The following is a 21631-nucleotide window of genomic DNA, read 5'->3' as shown; positions in this document are numbered from 1 at the left end:
CTAGTTTTATCACAATTTTGTTTCTCATTCGAGAGCCCTGATTGTGTGTTGTGTTCCTATTAAACCAAATTCACAAGTCAATCCAGGATATTTCATCAATATGTACTGGCTATTACAGTCCTAAATGGAACAAGGGGCTGGTTTTTCATATATTGGGAAGAAGAAGGGTTGGAATGAGTGTGACACGCTCACTGCTACAATGCATCCTAATTTGGAAAGAATGTGTATGCTTACAGCATAAAGCAAATGCAAAATAGTATTCTGCCTCATTCCTGGGATGACCCTCAGAGACAAGAACAAATTGTACCTTATTGACACAGCATGATGGAAGCAGTATACCACAAGCTTTGTTAACTGGCATGTTGATCATTCAGACCTCCCACCCCAATCTGATGCCAGATAACAGAACTTTTACTGTAAGGCTAAGTGAAGAATTCCAGCATGTACAGTTTACCTTCAGTACATCTTGTTTACTTTTATCTACTTTATCTTGCAATTTCTTTAGCTGTTCTGGATTCAGGGTTGGGTCAGCTTTACTGTTCGCCTCTCTGGATACTGCAAGCTTTTCTTCTTTGCAGGCTGCATGGTATGCTTTCTTGGAAGCTTCCACCTAAATGAAATAATTAACAGACACTTCAGCTTTGCACAGCACAAGCGTCACCACAGTTTAGGAAATTTACTTAGGGAAATTAATGTCGTATGAATCAAGGAAACCCTTTTTTTTAAAAAACTTGTTTTTTAGGACTAAAAAATCAACATATACAAATCAGTTGAAATTCACAAAGGTGGGTGCATAGGATAGGAACTCCCTTTTGGCTCTTTATTCCTTTTCCTTAAGGAGACATTTTTTAAGGAAAAAAACCTTGCTTTCCAGGGCTACAATATCCATACAAATCAGTTCAAATTACACACAGGTGGGAGCATGGAGTAGGAATTCCCCTTTGACCCTTTGCTCCTTTTCCTTACCACTGGCCAGCAATTGCTCTCACTTTCAATTCTCCCCACACATACCACTACTTGTACCTTTTCCTCACTCCCAAAGGATCTTTGAAACTCCTCACTGGATTCCTGACCTCTTTCCTTGATTGTTGCTGCCTGGCTGTTATAGGTTTGCATGCTCGTCTGCCTTCCTATGGCTAGCCTGGCTGCCTTTCTTCTACAATGGCTGCACATACATCCTTGCTGCTGTCAACATATGAGAAAGTTTAGTTTACCCCCACATTAGGGGCTTTTTCAAACAGTTTTTATCTTGCCGACCTGGACATTAACCCTGGGATTACAGACTTCTAAATCAGGGGTAGTCAAACTGCGGCCCTCCAGATGTCCATGGACTACAATTCCCAGAAGCCCCTGCCAGCATTCGCTGCCAGCATTCGCTGGCAGGGGCTTCTGGGAATTGTAGTCCATGGACATCTGGAGGGCCGCAGTTTGACTACCCCTGTTCTAAATCATAGCTATGCTTGTTCTGCAGATTTGCCTACCTGGATGACAGTCTTCACCGTTAGGTAAAGGGATAAGCAATGGAACACTACAAAAATAACGAATTACTACAGGAGCAGGTTTGACACTTGCAGCATCATGGCATCTTAATTTAGTTCTGTGAATCAATTGAGTTGATTAATTCATTAAAAATCAATTAAGTTTAAATAAGTGTACATATTTTAGAAAAGATTTAAGTTACCTTTCTAGAAACTTGTCTCAGACAGCTTACAACATAATGATAAAATAAGACATTTAAAAGATATTAAAATGAAAAATCTCTAGCCTACAGGGGGGTCATTCTACTGCATCACAAACCGAACCAATTTAGGAAATGAAAGCATTAATGGTGGTTTGTAGCTCATGGAGACCTATGAACCTACATGAACCTTAATTTTCCCTGTTCGTGCTCATCCCTCATTTTAACTACCATATCTCAGATGCAAAATAGTTTCAAATCTGCAGTTTCAGCTATTAAGATAACCTTCCAACCAATCTATCATACTTTAGTTAATTAGCAACTGAAACTTATAACCCAACTTCCTTTAGGTAGGAAAGGAGTAAATACTTCTATGGATATATCTGAATTCTTAATTAAACTTCGCCATCTGAAAGAGACCACCTGATAGAGGCAAACTGTGAAGGTACAGAAATCTGAAAGCCACAGGAAAACATTCTATCCTACATGAAGTCCCTACTACCCATCTTAAAATACAGTTAAGACTTGACATAGTGGAGCAACAACATAGCCCCTTCTGGCAAGTAAACTCTCTCCCCAGACAATATGGAGAAAAGACATGGCATTTTACTCTATTTAATCAAGTAGGGGGAAAGCCTTTTCTCACTATATGGCCTCTCACTGCTCAGAAGAAAGGGAACAGACTTGGGACAGCTACTGAGCCCTGCTGCGTCTCCCTACTTCTGAAATCATCTCTTTTTGCAAAGAGAAACAGGGAATAAAATCACATTACATGGCAAGTTTTGTAGTGCAGATGCAAGGAGGCCACTTAAGAGCAGCAGCCCTATGTCTTCTGTAATCTATTTTTGCCCAGAAAACAAGAACCTTGACATTCAGGGATGAAGAAGAGTTGGTTCTCATATGCCACTTTTCTCTACCTGAGGGAGTCTCAAAGTGGCTTACAATGACCTTCCTTTTCCCCTCCCCACAACAGACAACCTGTGAGGTAGGTGAGGCTGAGAGCCCTGATATGACTGCCCAGTCAGAACAGCTCTGTCAGTCCTGTGGCAAGCCCAAGGTCACTCAGCTGGCTGCATGCATAGACGTGAGGAATCAAATCCAGCCCACTTCTCCTCCTTCTTGTCCTTCTAGTTTTAAGGCTAGAAGAAAAAAAGGTCGTGTCAAGGAGTCTACTTCTGAATTGTATGGGTCCCCAGGGCAAGTGTGTGCAAATAACAGACTTGTAAAAATATATAAAGCTTTTCCAAAGGCATTGTAGAAATATGAATTAATAATATGTATTAGCAAGCAACACCATTCTCTAAAACCAAATAGCTCAGAAAATAACAGCTAGCTTACTGCCTAACACACTGAATGCGGTATTAGATGGCTCAATCTTACTTTTTTGCAATTGCTGGCCACAGCTTAAGCATTTCTCTATGTTGCTGACAGAGGTGCATAGGTGTGGGGCCCTCAGGCCATCCAAAGCCCGTTAGTCAGAATTTGCCAAAATCTTAGAACAATTAAAGTTTCTGGCCCACCTGAGTCAGGTGATGATAATGAACCAATTAGAACACAGTCCAGCTAGAATCCTCTAGAAAATTACATCACTCTTATTCTCCCCCTCCCCTCTTGTGACTCAGTCACAATTTCTCACAATTATCTTGTTCTATATTTTGGTCTTGAAGATAAGAAGCATGTGGGCCATGAGAAACCAATTAGTAACACCTGCAGTTAGACACAAAACAAGAAGGAGTATGAACTCCATATCCTAAACACTAAGTTGCAGAGTTTACCAAGGCATGTAGTGATTCAAACCTTACCTCTTTCAGTTTTTTGGCCCAGGGTTTCTGGGCTTTCCTAAAGCCATCCTCTGCTTCTTTGGTCTCCTTAAATCCACCCATCATTTGCTTATGAAACGCCTCCTTTTGCCAGTTTTTAATCTTTTCAAAGTCTTCATTCATTAGGGAACCTTTTACATCGAGGTGCAGCTCACTCACTTTTTCAGCTTCAAGCATAAATGCATGCCAAGCCTTTTCAACTGTCCCATACTGAGGACCTGAATTCAAACAAAGATAAAATAATGTCAGCAAAATCAGGAACTTTTCTTCCACTGCAGCCTGAATTAATAATAAAATAATAATAGAAAGAACCTTTGGTTTTGCATTAAATAAATATTATTGTATCATGGGACACCAGTTTTAGAGTATGAGAAACCACCTAAATTAATGGATTATTCCAATACACAAACCCTTCCGTCTCACAGACTTGGGGTTGGGGTAGGCTGATTATTACTTGCACAGAACCTACAAACTTAAGTGGCTACTCTTCAAAAGCAGTGCCCTGTCACAGAAAATATAAGCCTAGGGGTAAGTCTCTGCAACCAACTTCGGTGTCCATTCTGACCTCAGAAGAACTCAAATAACACTACAGGATCCAACAACATGAATCGTATCTTCCCAAGCATATACATTAACACAGTGGTCTTCAACCCACTGATCAGGTGGGTTTCAGAGTCCCTGCAGAGCTGTCTTTCTCTCTACTGCTGTTTTTGAAAAACCTGCTGCTGAAACCACAAGGGTCATCCAAAAATATATAATGTGTAATATACAAGCAACATAAATTATTATTAAATACCATATCACTTTATTAAATAATTAAATAATAACTTTATTAAATAATTCTGCCAACAATGATTTTGTGCCATGTATGCTGGACAAACTGAACAATTTATACCCAGGACTACAAACTGCCACAAAGAAAGACAAAAAGAAGAACTCCAAGTAGCGTTTCAACCTACATGGATATCTAGAGGAACAGGCAAGGATGTTTCCTTAGAGGGGCTCTTCTAACCAGTACCTCTTTAAACATCCGATGAATGTAAAGCCCACTCTATGTCAGGAGTTGGATTGGGGAGGAAAGTGGAAAAAAACAATTTGTGATGAGTAGCAAGGTAAGCACAGTCCCAGTCAGTCCCAGTCCAAGGTCAGAAATGCAGTCTAAAGTCAGAGCAAATAGATATCAAAAGTGTGGTCAAAACACAGTCCAAAGTAAAAACAGGCAGATGTCAGGAGTGTAGTCAGAGGCTGAGCTGAACACCAAGGCAGGCAGAGGATCAAGGTGTCGTCCAACAACAGTCCAGAAATCAAAGCAGGCAGAGGTTTAGATCTCAGAGCAGGCTGGGTGGGTCCTTTACAATGGTGTCCCTGTAGTCAGACACACTGGACCCACAATGGCATGCTGTTGTAAACCACTTATACAGGACATAGAAATCCCCAAGTCTTGATTCAGGACTCCCTTCCTGTATCTGGGTCCTGCTTAGACCTCATCCCGTGAAGATCTTCCTACTTCTTCCAGTACTTGTGATGACAAGCTTGCAGATGAGCATGATGAGCATGAGCATGATGTCTTTCCTCTAATGGCATGAGTGCTTCAGGTGAGCTGATTACTTGTTCTTCCATTAGCGTTGATGGCTCAGGTATGAGAGGTTCCTTGTCAGATGAATCTTCTGCAGAACCTCTCTCCAGAGACTGTGTTTCAGGCTGTTTGCTGGTTACATTTGGATGCAAGCTTGCCAAGTGTTTACATGGAGTCAGATTCCTCACCTACCGAAGAATCCTCTTGTGCCAAGGGCTGACTCATGACAGAATCCTCAGTTGAGATGGAAACCAGAAACCACCTTTGGAAGGAACGAAGAAGTCTAGCAGTAGCACAGCCTTGCCTTTGTAAAGATGCGAGTCAGGACAGCCAGAACACAGAGCACACAACTTACTGGACCTAGCTGAGCATATAGCAACCAAGAAGCCCATTTCAATAAAGAGGAGGCAAAGGTTACAGGAAGCCATGAGCTCAAAAGGCTTTCTAATTAACAGAGAAACTACAGTTCAACAGAAACCACGAACAAATGAGTGATGGAATGAACCAGCCCCTCCTGGGTTTTCAGTCCTTTATCAGTCCCAGACTTTGGCTCAAGGGGGGCAAATACTGGTTTGGAAAGCTTACTCCTTCAGAGCACTCCCAGCAACAACGATCCCAGGTATTGAGTGTGTTGGCCTGGGGTAGGTCATGGCCAAGGTCTTGGTCATCTGGTTGGCATACTGTCCATCTAAAGCACCACCAGATGACCTGTTGAACCTGTTACAAGCGACAGCCACCTGGGCACCGCAGTTTCCCAGACTGATTATTCGGGGAGACTTCAATGTCCTCAAAGACTTATGGATCTAGATGGTTTCCTGAATGCTCTGCGGGACCTGATGCCTCCTGCCAACTCATTAGATGATCTGGTCAGCGACTGGCATGCCTAGATGTTGACTCCCATTGATGAGATCTCACCCCAATGCCCTCTCCGCCCCTGACCCAAGTGAGCCCCTTGGTGTACCTATATATGTGCCTTCTTTGTTGTGGCCTGTCTGAGGAGGTCAAGAAGGTTCCCACTCTCCTAACTTTCCATAAACTATGCAAAATGGAATTATTCAAGAGGGCTTTTCCATGGAGGCAATAGAGTTGCACTGCACTAAATGATTCACAAAGGTATTTGAGAAAAACATAATACTAGAAATAGAAACCCCAAAGGAGATGGGCAAAGTTGCACCATCCCCCTTCTGAAGAGAATAGCAGAGTTAGATAGGATCAGCACATCCTCTGGAGCATGCTGGATTTGTTTATTATTTCCAATTCAGTATCCTGACCTCCATCTGCTCTGCCAGTTTATTTGAAATTTCTAACGTTTCTGGCCTACAGCTGGGCTTTTTTTTTCTAGCCAGGATGAAAGCACTCCCATCAGCAATTCTGAAGGGCTGCTATGTGAAGAGCTTGTTCCAGGACAGGTACTGTGGATGTGGATGGGGAGATCCTGACACACTGGCTCATATGATTTTGTATTGCCCACTGTATAACTTATATAGAGTGAAATAACTGGATCCAGTCCTGAGAATTTAGTATCTGTAGACAGAACTAATATTGTGCGATATTTACTAAAGGACAAGAATCCTTTACTTTAGCCATGGCAAAATTACTCTCAATGATAATTACATGGAAGGAAAACATAATGATGGGTTAATTCCAAATTTAGAAATAAAATAGAATTTAAAATTTATAGAAATATAATTTAGTGTTGCCTGACTTGAGCCCTAAGATCAAATGAGAAGAAACAGTTTCTTGAATAAATTATTAGAGACTGTGGTCTATACTACTTTGTTTAACACGCTGGAACTAGAATTCTACTATGTAATTTTTGTATCATTTACTGTGTCATGTTAATATTTATGCTTTGCTTCAGTTCTGTTTTTAGTTTTCTGGTTCTACAACTCCAGTCCCATCTTGTTGATTATATTGAATCATTTTGTTTAATCTGCGTTGAATCCAAGTGAGAAAGGTAATTATTATAAATAATAATGTAATAAAAATGAATAAAATAATATAGAACTGTGAACCAGAAGATAGAAGCAAATCTTGGAAAATTCTTCAGGTTAGGGAAGACCAAAATGAACAAGAGAAAAATACTGAAGAGAAATATTTAACAAAGTGAAACTTGAGGTGAAAAACATTCTCAAACTCAGAATTTTTATAAGGAGGATGTATCTAATTGCTGCTGTGGAAGACAAAAGAATGGAATAGGAAGCCACAATTCCATCACCTTGGGTATGCACAGTGCTAAGAGACTTAAAAGGGAAAAGAATTTCATGCCTAAAAAACTGGCTCTTATAATGTTCCAAACTGAAATCTTGTGCAGGTTTTCGATCATTATTCTTAATATATGTCGAGTCAAAGAAGCACCAATCATTCTTATTAAATAAATTACACGTTTATTTACAGCTATTCAGATTCATTACATTACACATTTATTTACAATCATTCACATTTATCCTACTTCGCAAGTTCCTTAATACTTGGGAATGCTCAATATGACCGTTTATGCACTGGAGGTTTCATGCTGGGCTGCAGGCTGGAGTTTTAGTCGTGGCAGGTTACTCTACCCCTTCCTGCACCCACACTGGGGAGCATTTGGCCTGGTGCACTTCATCCAGCCCCGATTTGTGCTCCTGCATGGGAGCTGGGGCAGTAAAGTTCCCAGTGCATAATCGGTCTATGTGAGAATACCTGTATCAGTAAGGTTTGGCCTTAGTGGTTTGTGGTAGCAGCAATAGTCCAGGGTTTTAAGTTACAGGCATGTCCACTGGGACCCTCAAGTAAACAGCAGAGTTTCACCTGCTGCATTGCAAGTTCCCCTCACACTTCTTACTGTGTTTTGGGAAAACCTGTTATTAGTATACACAGGAAGCAGCAGCAGGATGGTGAGATGAAGACACTCAGACACAAAGAAGATTCCTCCATGGCTCTGGCTTTCCACTTATTCCTCACAACTGAACACGCCTGGCGACTTGGCTTGTGTTCCATGACTCTGGTCTTCTGCCCATCGTTCTGGACATGAAATATCATGTTCCTGCAACTTAGTGGGCCCAGGTCTATTTAGTATGATACTGATTCAACATGAATTAACATGAAGGAGATTTCCATGTCAGGGGCAGAATACCTCTCACTACCAGGCCTTTTATGCCCAGCTTCTGGGAGGCATCTTGTTAGCCTCTAAAAGAAACAGGGTGCTAGATGAGCTGGTATTCGGTTTGATCCAACAGGGCTCTTGTTATTAGTTACGATATCTGCAGGGGAAGGGGGGAGCTCAGCAACAGAAGGGCCATGGTTTGACAATCCAACTAAACTAAACTATTATCAAAGTATTGCACGCAGTCCACTATATCTCTACCAAATACAGGCATAATATTATATCTACTGTATTCCTCAACCCTTTAAACTCCTGGAGTTTTGGTTTTAAGCCTTCCCGCAAATCAACTTCTAGGTCATTTGGTGAGAATAAGAGAGCAGTTACTCTTGATGATACTTTTCATTGCCAGCGTTTTATTATTACTGTATATGAATTCAAACTGAATACGAAATGGGATTCTCAAGAACAAGATAGATACCATTATCCCCTTCCCACTGCCCCCCCTTCTATTTTTAAACTCAGAATTATAAATGGAACTGACCCAACAAGGGTATAAATATTTGAACAAGCTAACAAAGTGGGCTTCTTGGCCTCTTTAATACTTCCAAGCAATCAATTAACCTACCCTAAGATAAGTGGGTTTCTACTTTGAAGATTTCAGTTTACATGCAAGCTCCACCTACCTTTCTCTACAAGTTGCTTCCACCTTTTTGCCCATTCTGTTAGTTGTTGAGCATAGGCCTTCTCTATCCTTGCACGCTCATGGATGCAGTTCATAAGATCACTACACAGTCTATGACCATCTTCAATGCGTTTCACCGTCCGTTTGTAATTTCCAACCTAAAAAATAATAAGTGTAGAGAAACCAGTTTTGTTTGAGGAGTTTGGGGTGTTTTTTTTTAAGAAAGAGCAGAAAACATTTAAATTGGTGAACAAACCTTAAATTTGGTAAAATGCATTGTACTTTTACATATACAATTTTAACTTGAACTTCAAAAAGTGTTAATATCCTCGCCACTTGACAAATCAAACCCTGCAATCTGGCTATCTATTTAACCAGTTTCATACTCCATAAAGTCAAGAATACTCTTACATAGATAACAGGCTGTCTTTTTATTACATCATCTGACAAGAACTGTACTTGGGACTCTCTGCTAGTTTCTACTACTCCAAGACTGAGTATACTGGATACTTTAGATAACAAGGAAAAATGCAGCAACAAAAGCTATTTATATTATCTTTATATCAACAATATATTTTTAAAAGACTGAATATAATTCATTTCCCTTTTAGAGAAAATAAGTACTACATTCATTTACATTTGGACTATTCCTTGTATTCGTTGGATGACCTGCTTAAAGAAAAGGGAAACCTTTCAAAATTCCTGGTGTTTCACTGCTTGAAGAATTATTATATTGTTTTGGCTGTGCCATTTGGTTGAAAGATAACTATCTTAGAATGATGTATTGTGCCTTCAAAGCACAGGCATGTTATAGATACCTGAGAATATAAGCCTTTCTGGGCATGTGTACTTTAATTACCCTGCTGAAAAGCTGTTTAGATTATATTTAATATTACTTATTGGATTTTTCAGATAATGCTATTGCACTGGGTTTTTTATGTGTCTATTGATTTTTGCTTTTATGATAGCAATCTCTGATCCCTTTATGTTATGTTTTATACCAGTGGTCCCCAACCTTTATTAGGCTGGGGACCGGCAGGGCATCGGGCCGCGCCCGCAGGGACCGCGCCCGTGCGGGCCACGCCCACGCTGCGGGCCGCACCCGCGGATCGGGACGCGCCCGGCCGCGCCCGCGGGCCACACCCGCGGATCGAGCCGCGCCCCGCGAGCCGCACCCGTGGATCGGGCCGCACCCGCGGGCCGCGCGGGCGCGGCCTGCACGGGCGCGGGCCAGCCCTGATTCCCTCTCCCCGCCCTCACGCAGTAAGTAGCTTCCCGGGCTGCAAGCTTGCGGCCTGGGAAGTTTTTTACTGCGGGGGGGTGGGGTGGGGAGAGGGAGCCGCGGCCCGGCGCCATGGCCTTTGCGGCCCGGCGCCGGGCCGCGGACCGCAGGTTGGGGACCACTGTTTTATACAGTTAAAATATGGCAATGATGATAGCAATTCAAACCTGAAGCTTATAGTGCAATAATTTGCGGACGGCTGTGTGTGTGTGTGTGTGTGTTTAGGATGAGAGAAGGAAGGTTTAAAAAGAAATGGTATCTGTTAAGATACCAATGAAGGAAAAATGAACAGCATGCGGGGGGGGGGGGAGACAGCAATATGATAAATCCTTTCATGACCACTTTTATCTTTATAATTAAGTGTAAAGTTTTTTAGGAAATAATCTTAAATAAGTTGCAGAAACCAAGGAAAGAGATAGAAATTACAAGGTACAAGTAACAGAAAACAGAACATGTCTTAGTCATGGTTTATGCAAGATTGAAGTTTAAAAATAATCTAGCATCAAGGATGCCATGACTACAGGCCAGATTCAGCCACTCAGGTCACTCATATTAAATCACAGATGATCCATTCAAAAGATCAACCAATTGCTTCACTCTGTCTAAGCCAGGGGTAGTCAAACTACAGCCCTCCAGATGTCCATGGACTACAATTCCCATGAGCTCCTGCCAGCAAACGCTGGCAGGGGCTCATGGGAATTGTGGTCCATGGACATCTGGAGGGCCACAGTTTGACTACCCCTGGTCTAAGCCAATACTGAGCTACCCATTTCCATTAATGTGGGCAAATGTAAAAATTTCAACTGCCAGATCTCTATCTCCACTGTATAGGTCTCTTATTATTGCCAATTATTTTAATTATTTAACCATCAAAATGTTGTGACTTTATGATTACTTGCTATTATTATTCATATAACACCATGATATTTTTCACTAAAATGCAGTTTGATATAGTAAGTTTGATATAGTACATAGCACCCTGAAATGTTGGCCAGGAAATACTCTAACTCCATATTTATCTAATATTTTCATAGTAAAATATCATTGGGCTTTCTCTAGAGCATATTTTAATGTGTTTCCTTCTGTTCTTTTTGCGAAGCGCCTCCCGACGTGTCAGGGCGCCGGCTACAGAGCACCCGCCAGCCGCGCACAGTGCGGCTGGCGGCTGCTCCCTGGCCGCCGGCCTGATGCGTCGGGAGGCGCGAAGCGTCGGGACGCGCCTCCGATGCATCAGGCTGGCGGCCAGGGAGCAGGTGCCAGCCACGCGCAGCGCGGCCGGCGAGTGCTCTCTCGCCGCCGGCGCCTCGCTGCCGCCGCCGCCCTAAAGACTGGGAGCCACCTGCTCCCTCGCTGCCGCCGCCGCCACCCTGATGAGCCAGACCACCAGCCACGCACAGCGCAGCTGGTGGGTGCTCTCTCGCCGCCGCCTCACCACAGCCCAGACGACTCGTACAGTCGGGCTATATTACTAGTTATACAATAATTGTCTGACCCTTGGGGTGACGCCCTCCAGCGTTTTCATGGCAGACTCAATATGGGGTGGTTTGCCAGTGCCTTCCCCAGTCATTACCATTTACCCCCCAGCAGCAAGCTGGGTACTCATTTTACCGACCTCAGAAGGATGGAAGGCTGAGTCAACCCTGAGCCAGCTGCTGGGATTGAACTCCCAGGCTCATGGGCAGACAGCTTCAGACAGCATATCGCTGCCTTACCACTCTGCGCCACAAGAGGCTCTCTCTCTCTCTCTCTCTATATATATATATACACACACATACATATACACACACTCACACACAAACATATATATATATAATAAAAGTATAGCATCAAGATAGAAGATAGACATGCCAGAGGTGTTTTTAATGGGTGACACTATCACAAATGCTAATCAATATCATGTACAAATGCATGTAAATTCATGTAAATTCACTCCCTATTACAGAATTAAAATGAAGCATTGCAGCATCTTAGAAATGAAGATGTATTGTGGCACATGCTCTTATTTTGTCAGATGTACAGAGTGTTAACCTCAGCAGAAATTTTGAAGACTCATGCAGGAGTTTCAAATTACCTCCCAGAAGCTATCACTGGAAACTTCTAGTCCAAGCGAATCATCATATGTGCCAGACATCTCTGCTTGTCCAAGTTTGTAATCTGGGGTCCTGTAAATAATGGATCTGCAGAAGAAAACAAGATTTAAGGTGGACATTCATTTTAATCAAATAAATATAATGACAGATTTTGTCACATATATTGGCTGACCTTCCTTGGAATCAAAGCTTTTGCGAAAGGACTATAATATTATGGCACTTACTAAGAACAGTGTTTGGAGGGGGGAGGTGTTCAGAGTTCCAACACTATTACATTTCTGAACCTCTGGAAGCCTGAAATAACCACAGGTGTGAGAATTTATAGTAAGAAGATTGGATCTCTGAGTGCCTTTAGGCAACATCTGTTAGTGCACACCTTAGGGTGAGGACAAGCAAGCCTACAGTTCAGATTACCTCTCCAATATTAACATGGATGTTGACAAACAATACTCAGATCAAAATGCCATTAGATTAGAGCCAAATATAGTTCACTCATGAAAAGATGCCCAGATTTGGCCTCGGTCCTAACTACCACAATAAAACATTCCTTGTTTCAAAAAGCAAAGTACCAGACATTTCCAAATTAGCAATATTAAAGCCAAATAAATCCAGTGGAAAGTCATTCAAGGTCTACACACACCGTGTTTTGCCTACTCCTGGATGCATCTCAGTATTTCCCCATCAATAAAGAAAATACCATCATCCAGAGAGCCTTGCAGACAGTGGCGGCTAAAGTTCTCCTATTGCTGTAACACACTTCTCGCTGGCAAACACTTTATCTACGCTGCATCTCAAGAATGCAAAATCATTTCCTCAACGTCTGTCTGGAAGAACAACTGACAAAAGAGAGAGTGAGCACATCTCTTATGGCACCATATGCAATTGATGCAAGTAGATTATCATGATGGTGCAGTTTGTTGATGCACATGGGATCAGGGTTTATAAGACAGCACATACATCATAATAGCAGGGCAGGAGTATGATCACTTGAGGTTAATAAGCCATCTCATTTTGATGTGATCCAGGTATACCCATCTCCATATCACCACATGTGGAACAAATTAGTGTTTCGGTAAACTAACACCACTGCTAGGCTTTTAATTAGCCAGCTGTCTGCTCATCTGTGGCGCATGTATAATTCTTTTAAAGACCTAGACAGACAAAATTACAGTACTGCAAAACGACACAAAGATATTCCTGTATCATTTTCCATATGTACATACACTCTTTTGATTGTAGGTACTGGCTATTTATCATGCTCAACCCATTTTTCCCCATGGTTGTACTTTACGGCAAATATAAAAGCAACCAATTTTAGAACTCGTCTATTTTCTATCTCAACATTAATAAACCACTGCCATTTAAATAACTGAGATTGGAATCCTAAGGCACTCCAAAAAGACAGATTCCAAACCCTTGATTCTGTTCCTTGGTTGAAAATTTAGTGTCTGAGCAGAAAAAAAGAAAAAAGGAGAATAAAAACCAAAAGCACCAATGAGCAACTTCCTCTAATGCAACTTCTCCATATTCTAATTATTGGATAAGGATGTAACTATCAAGTATCAAAGTCTGCTGGTGGGCATAGTAACAACAGCAGGGATGATTGTTCCTGTCCAGTTTTAAAATGAAGATCATCCACCAGTTCAAAGTAAAACCAATTCAGCCCGAAGCCACATTGAAATGCATCACGGGCAGATGTCTCATCCAGGAATTATGAAGCTCCTGTACTAAATGAGACCACTGGTCTATTAAAGGCAGCCCTATCTACTCAGACTGGCAGCAGCTTTCCAGGGTCTCAGGCAGAGGTCTTTCACTTCACTTACTACCTGATCTTATACTGCAGCCTACACTGAGTGGCCAACTGACTAGCATCCCATCTTACAATGAGGCAGCATATGGGGTTTTCTTCAGCGAGCTTGTGTCTGCCCATTCAAAAACACTGCCACACCATCAAATATGCATAAGGCACAGCCACTCAAATATGCATTATGCTCATCTCCTCTCAAGCATGGAGGTAACCGTATAGCATTCTCTTCTTTTAGGTGGGGCTATGCAGTATATCTTCTCTGTCCCCAGACCAGAGGAATACATTCCAGTCTACCATTCCAAATAATATTAGCTTCAAGTATTCATTACTTTACAATCTACTCTTCCAAATAATAAAATAAAATAAAGAGGATGTATAGCCTTTCCAAGGGATTGGTGAAAATAGACTGAATGAGATTAGCATATGTAGTGAGATCAGAAGCCAATATCCCTGTTACGTCCTAGGGATTCCATTGTTCTGAGTGTTGTAATAACTTGTAACTCAGCAATTTCCCTTTCTAGTCTATTCCAGAAGATCCTTTGCAATAAAACAGCTGACCACAGAGGCGACAGATGGAGCATAAAGGCAGAGTCTCGGGTAATTACTCTCAGCATTCCACAATTAAGAAGGGAACATTCTCCAATGTTGATAAATTTATTTCCTTCACTATGTTCCCTTCTGGAATTAAACTAAAATTCATGGTAACTTTGTTTTTTTCTAGTTTGCTCCTCAAATCTATTATACGTCTTTATTATGTTATATACTAATTTTCCACTCGCCCTTTTCAAATAGGTTTGGTAACTTCCATTTCAATGTATCTGAAGAAGTATATGCATGTGTTTATGCCTTTAATAATATTTTGTGCCACTGGACTCAAACTTCATTCTGCTGTTTCAGACCAACCCAGCTACCCACCTGAACCTATTTTCAAGATAAAAAAGGATGAGGCTCACAAGAGCCTTTCATAGTAGCATAACTAAATCCAGGCTGTAGAGATAGAGCCTTAAGTAAAACATGCCTTAGAACTGATTTGTCACTGTGAAACTATAACAGAACACAGAGCAGACTTTATGGCCCAGTATACTAAGGCATTTTGCTACCCCGTCAGCAGGAGTAAGCTGCTTTCACAGTTGTAAATAACTGCCTCCCAGCAAGAAATGCAAGAGAGGACACAGAGTCAACAGCAGCAAACACACCTGAAAGAACTCTAGTTGAAGAATTATTCATTTTTAAGGTGATAGCTGAATACCTGCTTATTTCTGATTTTGTATGCTCTGGGGCTGAAACTGAAGGTTACCACCAAAAGCAACGTTTAGAAAAGCAAAGCATGTAATGTAGCATCATTCCTTTCAGAGTTCTCAAAATAAGGGGCAACAGTAGATCTTATCTGGAGGGCTGGACACTATAAGATAAGGAAATGTTTTTTTAGTACCCTGGCCCCAAGCCATTTGGGTCCTTAAAGGTAAGACAGAAAGGCACCCTCCACAACCACTCAATAAATACGAATAATATAAAAACATGTTTTTGTTCTTTATTCAGCAGAGATTCAAGCGATATATTTGTGTTGCTGCTATTGAAATTCAGGAAGAATAGCCTCCTATTGTTATGCCAAGCCTCTTGTTCTACAGCTAAATTACCTACTTGCCTGCCAGTACTTGTTCCCAAAATACAAGGAGTTCAAAATGAGACTCAAAGTCCTGTTCCTCATATACAGAGATCAATGGAAGCAACGAAGCTAGGTCAGTGGAAGAAAGCAACACCAGCCACAGTCATTTCCCCCCCACAAAGCCTCAACATTCATAGCAGTCCTAGTAAAGCCTATTTGCTTCCTTAGCTGGAGGGAAAGTTCCACTTATATAAATGGTTTAAAACATGATGTGGCTAAATACGGTATGGAGGGAAGAATATACAGAAACAAAAAGTTGAATAATTGTGCTCTAAGCAGCATTTAAACATATTCCATTAAAAAAACTAAATATAAAACAGCAAACAGTTAGTCCCAACAAAAAGTGTCACTCTGTTACCTACAAAATCCCTTTTGCTTTGAGACACTCAGAACAATCTTGCCTGGCACACCTAGTTAAAAAGGAGGATAAAAATTTGACTCGGATCCCTTCATAAAATGGACAATACAATAGAACTTGCAAGACAGATTCAATACAATTCAATTCACATGGACAGATTCTATTTTCATAGGGAACGTTATTGAATCTCCCTGTTAGCAAGGCAGAGGGTAAAACATTTAACCTTGCTAACATAAAAGCCTTTCTCCATTGTGGATTAATTAATTGATAACAATACAGAGCTGTAGACTCCAGTCTAGGTCGAATTCTTATACTAAGTGGGGAGCATGTTTTATCAGCTATACTAGTTAATTCTTGTAATTCAATATCCAGAATTCTATACTTAATTTTCCTATAAGCAGACCTGAATGAATCTAAATATAAGGTGTCCAAGGGTCTTCGATGGTTTTGATTTTATGTTCAACCATTTCTATCCAATTGGATCGATTTTCTATGAGCATTAAATATGTAAAACTCATTGTTTCCAAACTAAAAAGCAAGCGAAGCCAAAATTTAAGGTTATCAACTAGGCTTTAGTAGCCAAACGTATTTGATTAAGTTCCAGGCATAGCGCTGCATATGGTACACAGTTCAGAACACCTAAAATCTTTTGCAGAAAATTAAATTGCACATCTTCAAGATCTTAGTTGAGTGCATTGATCCATATTGCAATTCCATATAGCAGCTGGGGGCAAGACTTGACATTAAAAACCCTTAGTGCTGCAGGGACATATCGATCTCCTTTTGTGTAGAAGAACCGAACTACTGCCTGAGCACTATTTTTTGCAGTATTTATAGCATATCCCCTATGTGTAGCCCAGGATAAGTTATATTGGAAATGAAGCCCGAGATACTTAAAGTGTTTAACTTGCTCCAACACGTTACCTCCTATATTCCAAGCTTGGGGTTTCCAAACCTTGGAAAAGACTAATATCTTTTATTTTTCATAATTCAGTACCAGCTTGTTTACTTTGCAATACTCTAAGCATCCATAAAGCAAATGTTTCAAACCAATGCATGAGCAAGAAAGTAACACAGCATCATCTGCGTATAAAAGAGCAGGGAGAGGTAATTACCCAAGCTTTGGGCAATGCCCATCAATTCCGGACAAGGTAGGAACAAGGTCATTCAAAAAAAGATTGAAGAGAAAATGAGTCAAAACACAGCCCAGCACTGCACACTCTGTCATCCATGCCGTAAGTTTGTTCAAAAGATGTCTGGCGTACAATTTGCCTACTAAAGACAGTAAACTTATTGGTCTATAGTTCACTGGTGATTTAGGCTCTCCTTTCTTGTAGATTGGGACAATAGTTGCATTTCGCCAGGAGGATGGCATTTGGCCTGTAGAATCCACCAAAGTAAAGAGGGTGGCCAAAGGCTTGGCCCACCACTCAGGGTTTAATTTAAGTAATTCAGGTGGAATTAAATCTGGGCCAGAAGCTTTGCCTGATTTTAACTGGCTGATCAGAGTCTTTATTACTTCAGCTGATATTGGGGGCCATTGGGGCATCTCTACCAAATTGTAATTTAAAGAATCACTAACAATTACCCCATCTTGGTAAAAAAGATTCAAAAAATAATCATACCATGTAAGGGAAGGGATTACTACATTTAAACAACTTTTGTTTTTAAAAGCATCGGAAATTAGATCCCAGAATTTCTGCACATTAATTGCACGTGTAGCCTGGATAAGATTATCCCATTGTTTTTTTAATAAACTCACTCCTCTTGGTTCTAATGAAGGTATTTAATTGTTTCTTTAATTGAAAGTATTCATCTGGGAGGGAAGGTGCCTTCAAACTGCAATACTGTCGGTAGATTGCATGGAGATGAGATTTCGTACTCTGACATTCTTTATCAAACCATCTAGGCACTGTTTTAAATTGAGGATTAGACTGAGTATCAGATTGGAGAGTAAGTTGACCCAAGAATTTATTAATTAATTCCTCATATAAAATTATGGCTGCATTAGTGAGGGAAACACACAACTTATTAAAGAGTTTCAGGATCAAATAGATGTTGGGCCATTGATACTAAACGATGAGATTTTAGAAGTCTAGGTATCGTAGGTTATTCATTTGTTGGAACCCCAGTCCTCCCGGTTATTTCTTGTTGGAGTTCAGTTTTAATGGATGAGATGAGTGGGAAGTGATCACTATCAGTTCGATCACTCACGGAGAAGGCAGCTACTTTTCCTTTAAGACTGGGGGAAATTGAGATGTTGTCAATAACACTACTTCCTCTAGTAGATGCAATGGTGAATTCACCCAAACAATCGTGAGACGTTGACCCATTAAGGATCTCCTTATCCAGTTGAATACAAAACTTAGCGAATAAAAGACAAGCCGTGTTAATATGTAAGACTTTGGATTCCCTTACAAAAGAAAAAAAAAACGGTAGGGAGTCACTGGGATCTAGCTCGAGAGCTTCAGCTAATGTGTAATCATCTTTACCCAATCTTGCATTTAAGTCACCAGCTATAGTAACACCAGCAAAAGGGAATTTCATTTCCAATTTCTCTATGAATGTTGCAAAACGTTCCCAATGAATAAGCATGTACATTTATCACATCCGGGAGGTATGTAGACATTGACCAGAATAATAGCAGAGTTATAGAAATCTAGCAAAACCGCATGCGCAATAGGATTACAAACCTCTATGGGAGTGAGTTTACAATTTATATGCTGAGTAATCAAGGAAGTTAGGCCAGCTTGACAGCGAACTTTATGGTTATTGTTATATGCTGGCACCGAATAGGAATCATAACCTTCAAGGGAAATTTCAGATTGGGAACAGGTTTCCTGCAACAAAATAATATCAAATTTCTTAATATAGTCCAGAAGATCTTGGTCATCTGCTTTATTTCGCCAACCTGCTATATTCCATGACAAAATTTTAACTACTGAGGTTGTGGGTTCTCTTGATAGTCAATCCAACTCCAGCCTCTCCAGTGAATTATCAGTATCATGCTGTATACTCCCATTGGTGATAGTATGCTTATTTACCGAATTCTCCCCCTTATTGGGCACACCACTGCATGTGGGAGGTGTTAAAACACTGCAGGTAGGGCGAACATGATGCACATCTGCTTTGATCTCTTTATTCACTTTTACTTTAGTACACTGTAAGGATCTTGATGTTCCAGGTGTCTCCAGTCTTAGGCTGACATTGAAGGGAGTTGCACAAATAGGGGGAATTGGAAGTACATCCATATCAGTTTCCATAGTTTCTGATGTACCAAAGTGCTGTGATGTCTTAGTTGGATCCATGGCAGGACTCATACCAAGTAAAAGTGGATTTGAGTGAGAGTCTTTAATGCTCCTTAGGAGACTCATTCTCAGTTCCTCAAGCCTATTTATTATTTGTTTTTTGTCTGATAAGCCTTTAAAGGAACCCAAAAGATCTTCCTCAAGTGGGTCACTGCCTAAATGAGACTGCCAAAATGCCTTAAGACTTGATGGAACATCGGGCCGGTTTGTTAAATCTCCTTGTTTAGACAAATTGTAACCATTCAAGTTCTTTATATTGTATGTCTGGCTAACCTCTTCTTTCTGCTTAAAATTGAAAAGTATGTGTCATAATTTCCTGTTGGTTGCTAAAATCTTGATAGCGCTAGGAAATTAAGTCATACTGCAGCATTGAGATCTTTTCCCCGTAATTTTTTTTACTTGATATAGAAACTGCAGTATGTCTCTGTAAAATTTTACATATCACATTACAGATTAAGAATGGTTACTGAAGCATACAAGAGAATTTCAGAAGATACAGTTTTGTTTTACAAATTACAACAAAGCCTTTTTATTGGATGGATAAAGAAAAGCTAAGGACAGTTTTGTCTTATTTTTGCAACAAAAATTAGCAATTTTTTAAAGGAATATACAAATTTTGTCAATGGATGACAGAATGAAAATGGTCAGTCTATTTATATTAAAGACCTAAAGTCCTAAACCAATCCTGAGAATTCATTACAGGTTGTGTTTATGTTCCAAATAATAATAAAACGTCATGGGGGGCAGTTTTAATTCAAAGAGTAATATAATAGATGGAAGGAGAACTGATAATACTAGAAGATATGAAAAGGATTATGGAAACTAGATGTGAGTCATCCTTGTTAAGGACCTTTCAGATTCTAAAACACCCAGCAAAAATTATTAAAGGATACTGAAATGGTGAATATTTTAGATATTAGTATCTATTGAAAAAGGGATATGCTTTCTTTTCATATAGACATAATTTGTATTCTAACAGAGATTATGCTTTTATTGACTGATTTGAAAAAACATAGTTAACATATGGTAAAACATTTTAACAGGTGCAGCAATTTCCATTCATCTCTGGTTTTTGAACTTCAAATTCAAAATGAAACATTAAAAACAATGGAGAATTACATTATTACCATGACCCCCAGCTCCCTAATCATTATGGCTCGATGCTCAGAAAGAATTGTTTGGCAGACTGCCAGCAGAAATAAACTGATATCCTGATAAAGCAGAATATTTTATATTTACAGAATATAGGAATTTGCAGCTCTAAAGTCACTGTCAACCCTAACAAAACAAATGTAAAAATCAGGACATACAACCCTGGAGAGGGCTTGGGAAAGCCTCTCTCTCTTTTGTATGATCCAAATAAGATAACATGACCCTTTTGATATCTACAGTATGTAATGTGTATTACTCTGGGCCAGAGGGCAATGGAAGAACACTGACAGAACAATATCCTGAGAAATATGGAACTTTGAAACTCTTAGAAACTAGATTTGGTGCATAGTGCCACTCTATGTCCATGAAACTTGATAAAGGGTGGGGAACAACTGACAGCCCTTAACTCATCCACCATACAAACTTATGTAATGGACTATAGAAATGCCATTTTATATGACAACAGACAAAGTCACATATAGCCATGAATTCATATTTTTTTTCATTAAAAAGGAAAGAACCAGGAAGAGGAACCAATGGGTACATATTAAACAATTCCTTCAAAATGTTTTTAAACAAGTTGGTTGAGAACAGGGGGTGATCATAAACACCATCACGGTACGCAGAAATAGCCCCAGGTGCACCTTATAGAAGACACCAAAAGGTCTGAGTCCTTAAGGAATGACAAGTAATCAACGACAATATATAAGGGACAGGACTCTGCTGTGAAACACTTATTGGATAACCAGGCAAGGAACCTCTTTCAGTTTTCTGCCTGAAATCTTTAGATAGGTGGCCTGTGTGCTAAGGAGAGAACCTTGGCCACCCTATCCAAGCATATTACTTTTCCCCTATTCACTAAACTGCAAGGTGGAGGTACTCCATATTGTGGTGCAGGAGAAGACCTATGTGTAACAGGTCCTTTGCTGCAGGGGAAATCAGCATGTGGAGGAGGGAAGAGAACGCAACTAGACTTAGGCATCCTTGCCAGGAAATCTATAATGCATGTCCTAGAGAGTGGGTCCGCCCCAGCCAGGGAACAGAAGAAAGTACACAGAGCTCTCCATGGTTGCAAACAGATATATCAATGGGAAGCCCAAGCAATGGAAAATGGGAGCCAGAAAGGT

At 40.4% G+C, this 21631-nt stretch overlaps 1 protein-coding gene across 6 annotated transcripts in view; it reads right to left on the bottom strand.

Annotated features, from left to right (window-relative positions):
- PACSIN2 (protein kinase C and casein kinase substrate in neurons 2) overlaps positions 1 to 21631 on the bottom strand; it is a 57151-nt gene that overhangs the window by 18397 nt on the left and 17123 nt on the right. For all 6 annotated transcript variants that reach the window (XM_077337830.1, XM_077337829.1, XM_077337826.1 and 3 more), the window contains exons 2-5: positions 12195 to 12300; positions 8843 to 8999; positions 3481 to 3716; positions 455 to 610 (exon numbers count right to left, since the gene is read on the bottom strand). In XM_077337830.1, coding sequence (XP_077193945.1) covers positions 455 to 610; positions 3481 to 3716; positions 8843 to 8999; positions 12195 to 12254 — 609 coding nt within the window. In that variant the 5' untranslated portion in view covers positions 12255 to 12300. The remainder of the gene's footprint in view (positions 1 to 454; positions 611 to 3480; positions 3717 to 8842; positions 9000 to 12194; positions 12301 to 21631) is intronic.

This window comes from Paroedura picta, chromosome 5 (assembly GCF_049243985.1).
Source record: "Paroedura picta isolate Pp20150507F chromosome 5, Ppicta_v3.0, whole genome shotgun sequence".
Classification (NCBI taxonomy): domain Eukaryota; kingdom Metazoa; phylum Chordata; class Lepidosauria; order Squamata; family Gekkonidae; genus Paroedura; species Paroedura picta.
The sequence above is the reverse complement of the archived record's forward strand: the minus strand, read 5'-3'. Positions and strand labels throughout refer to the sequence as shown.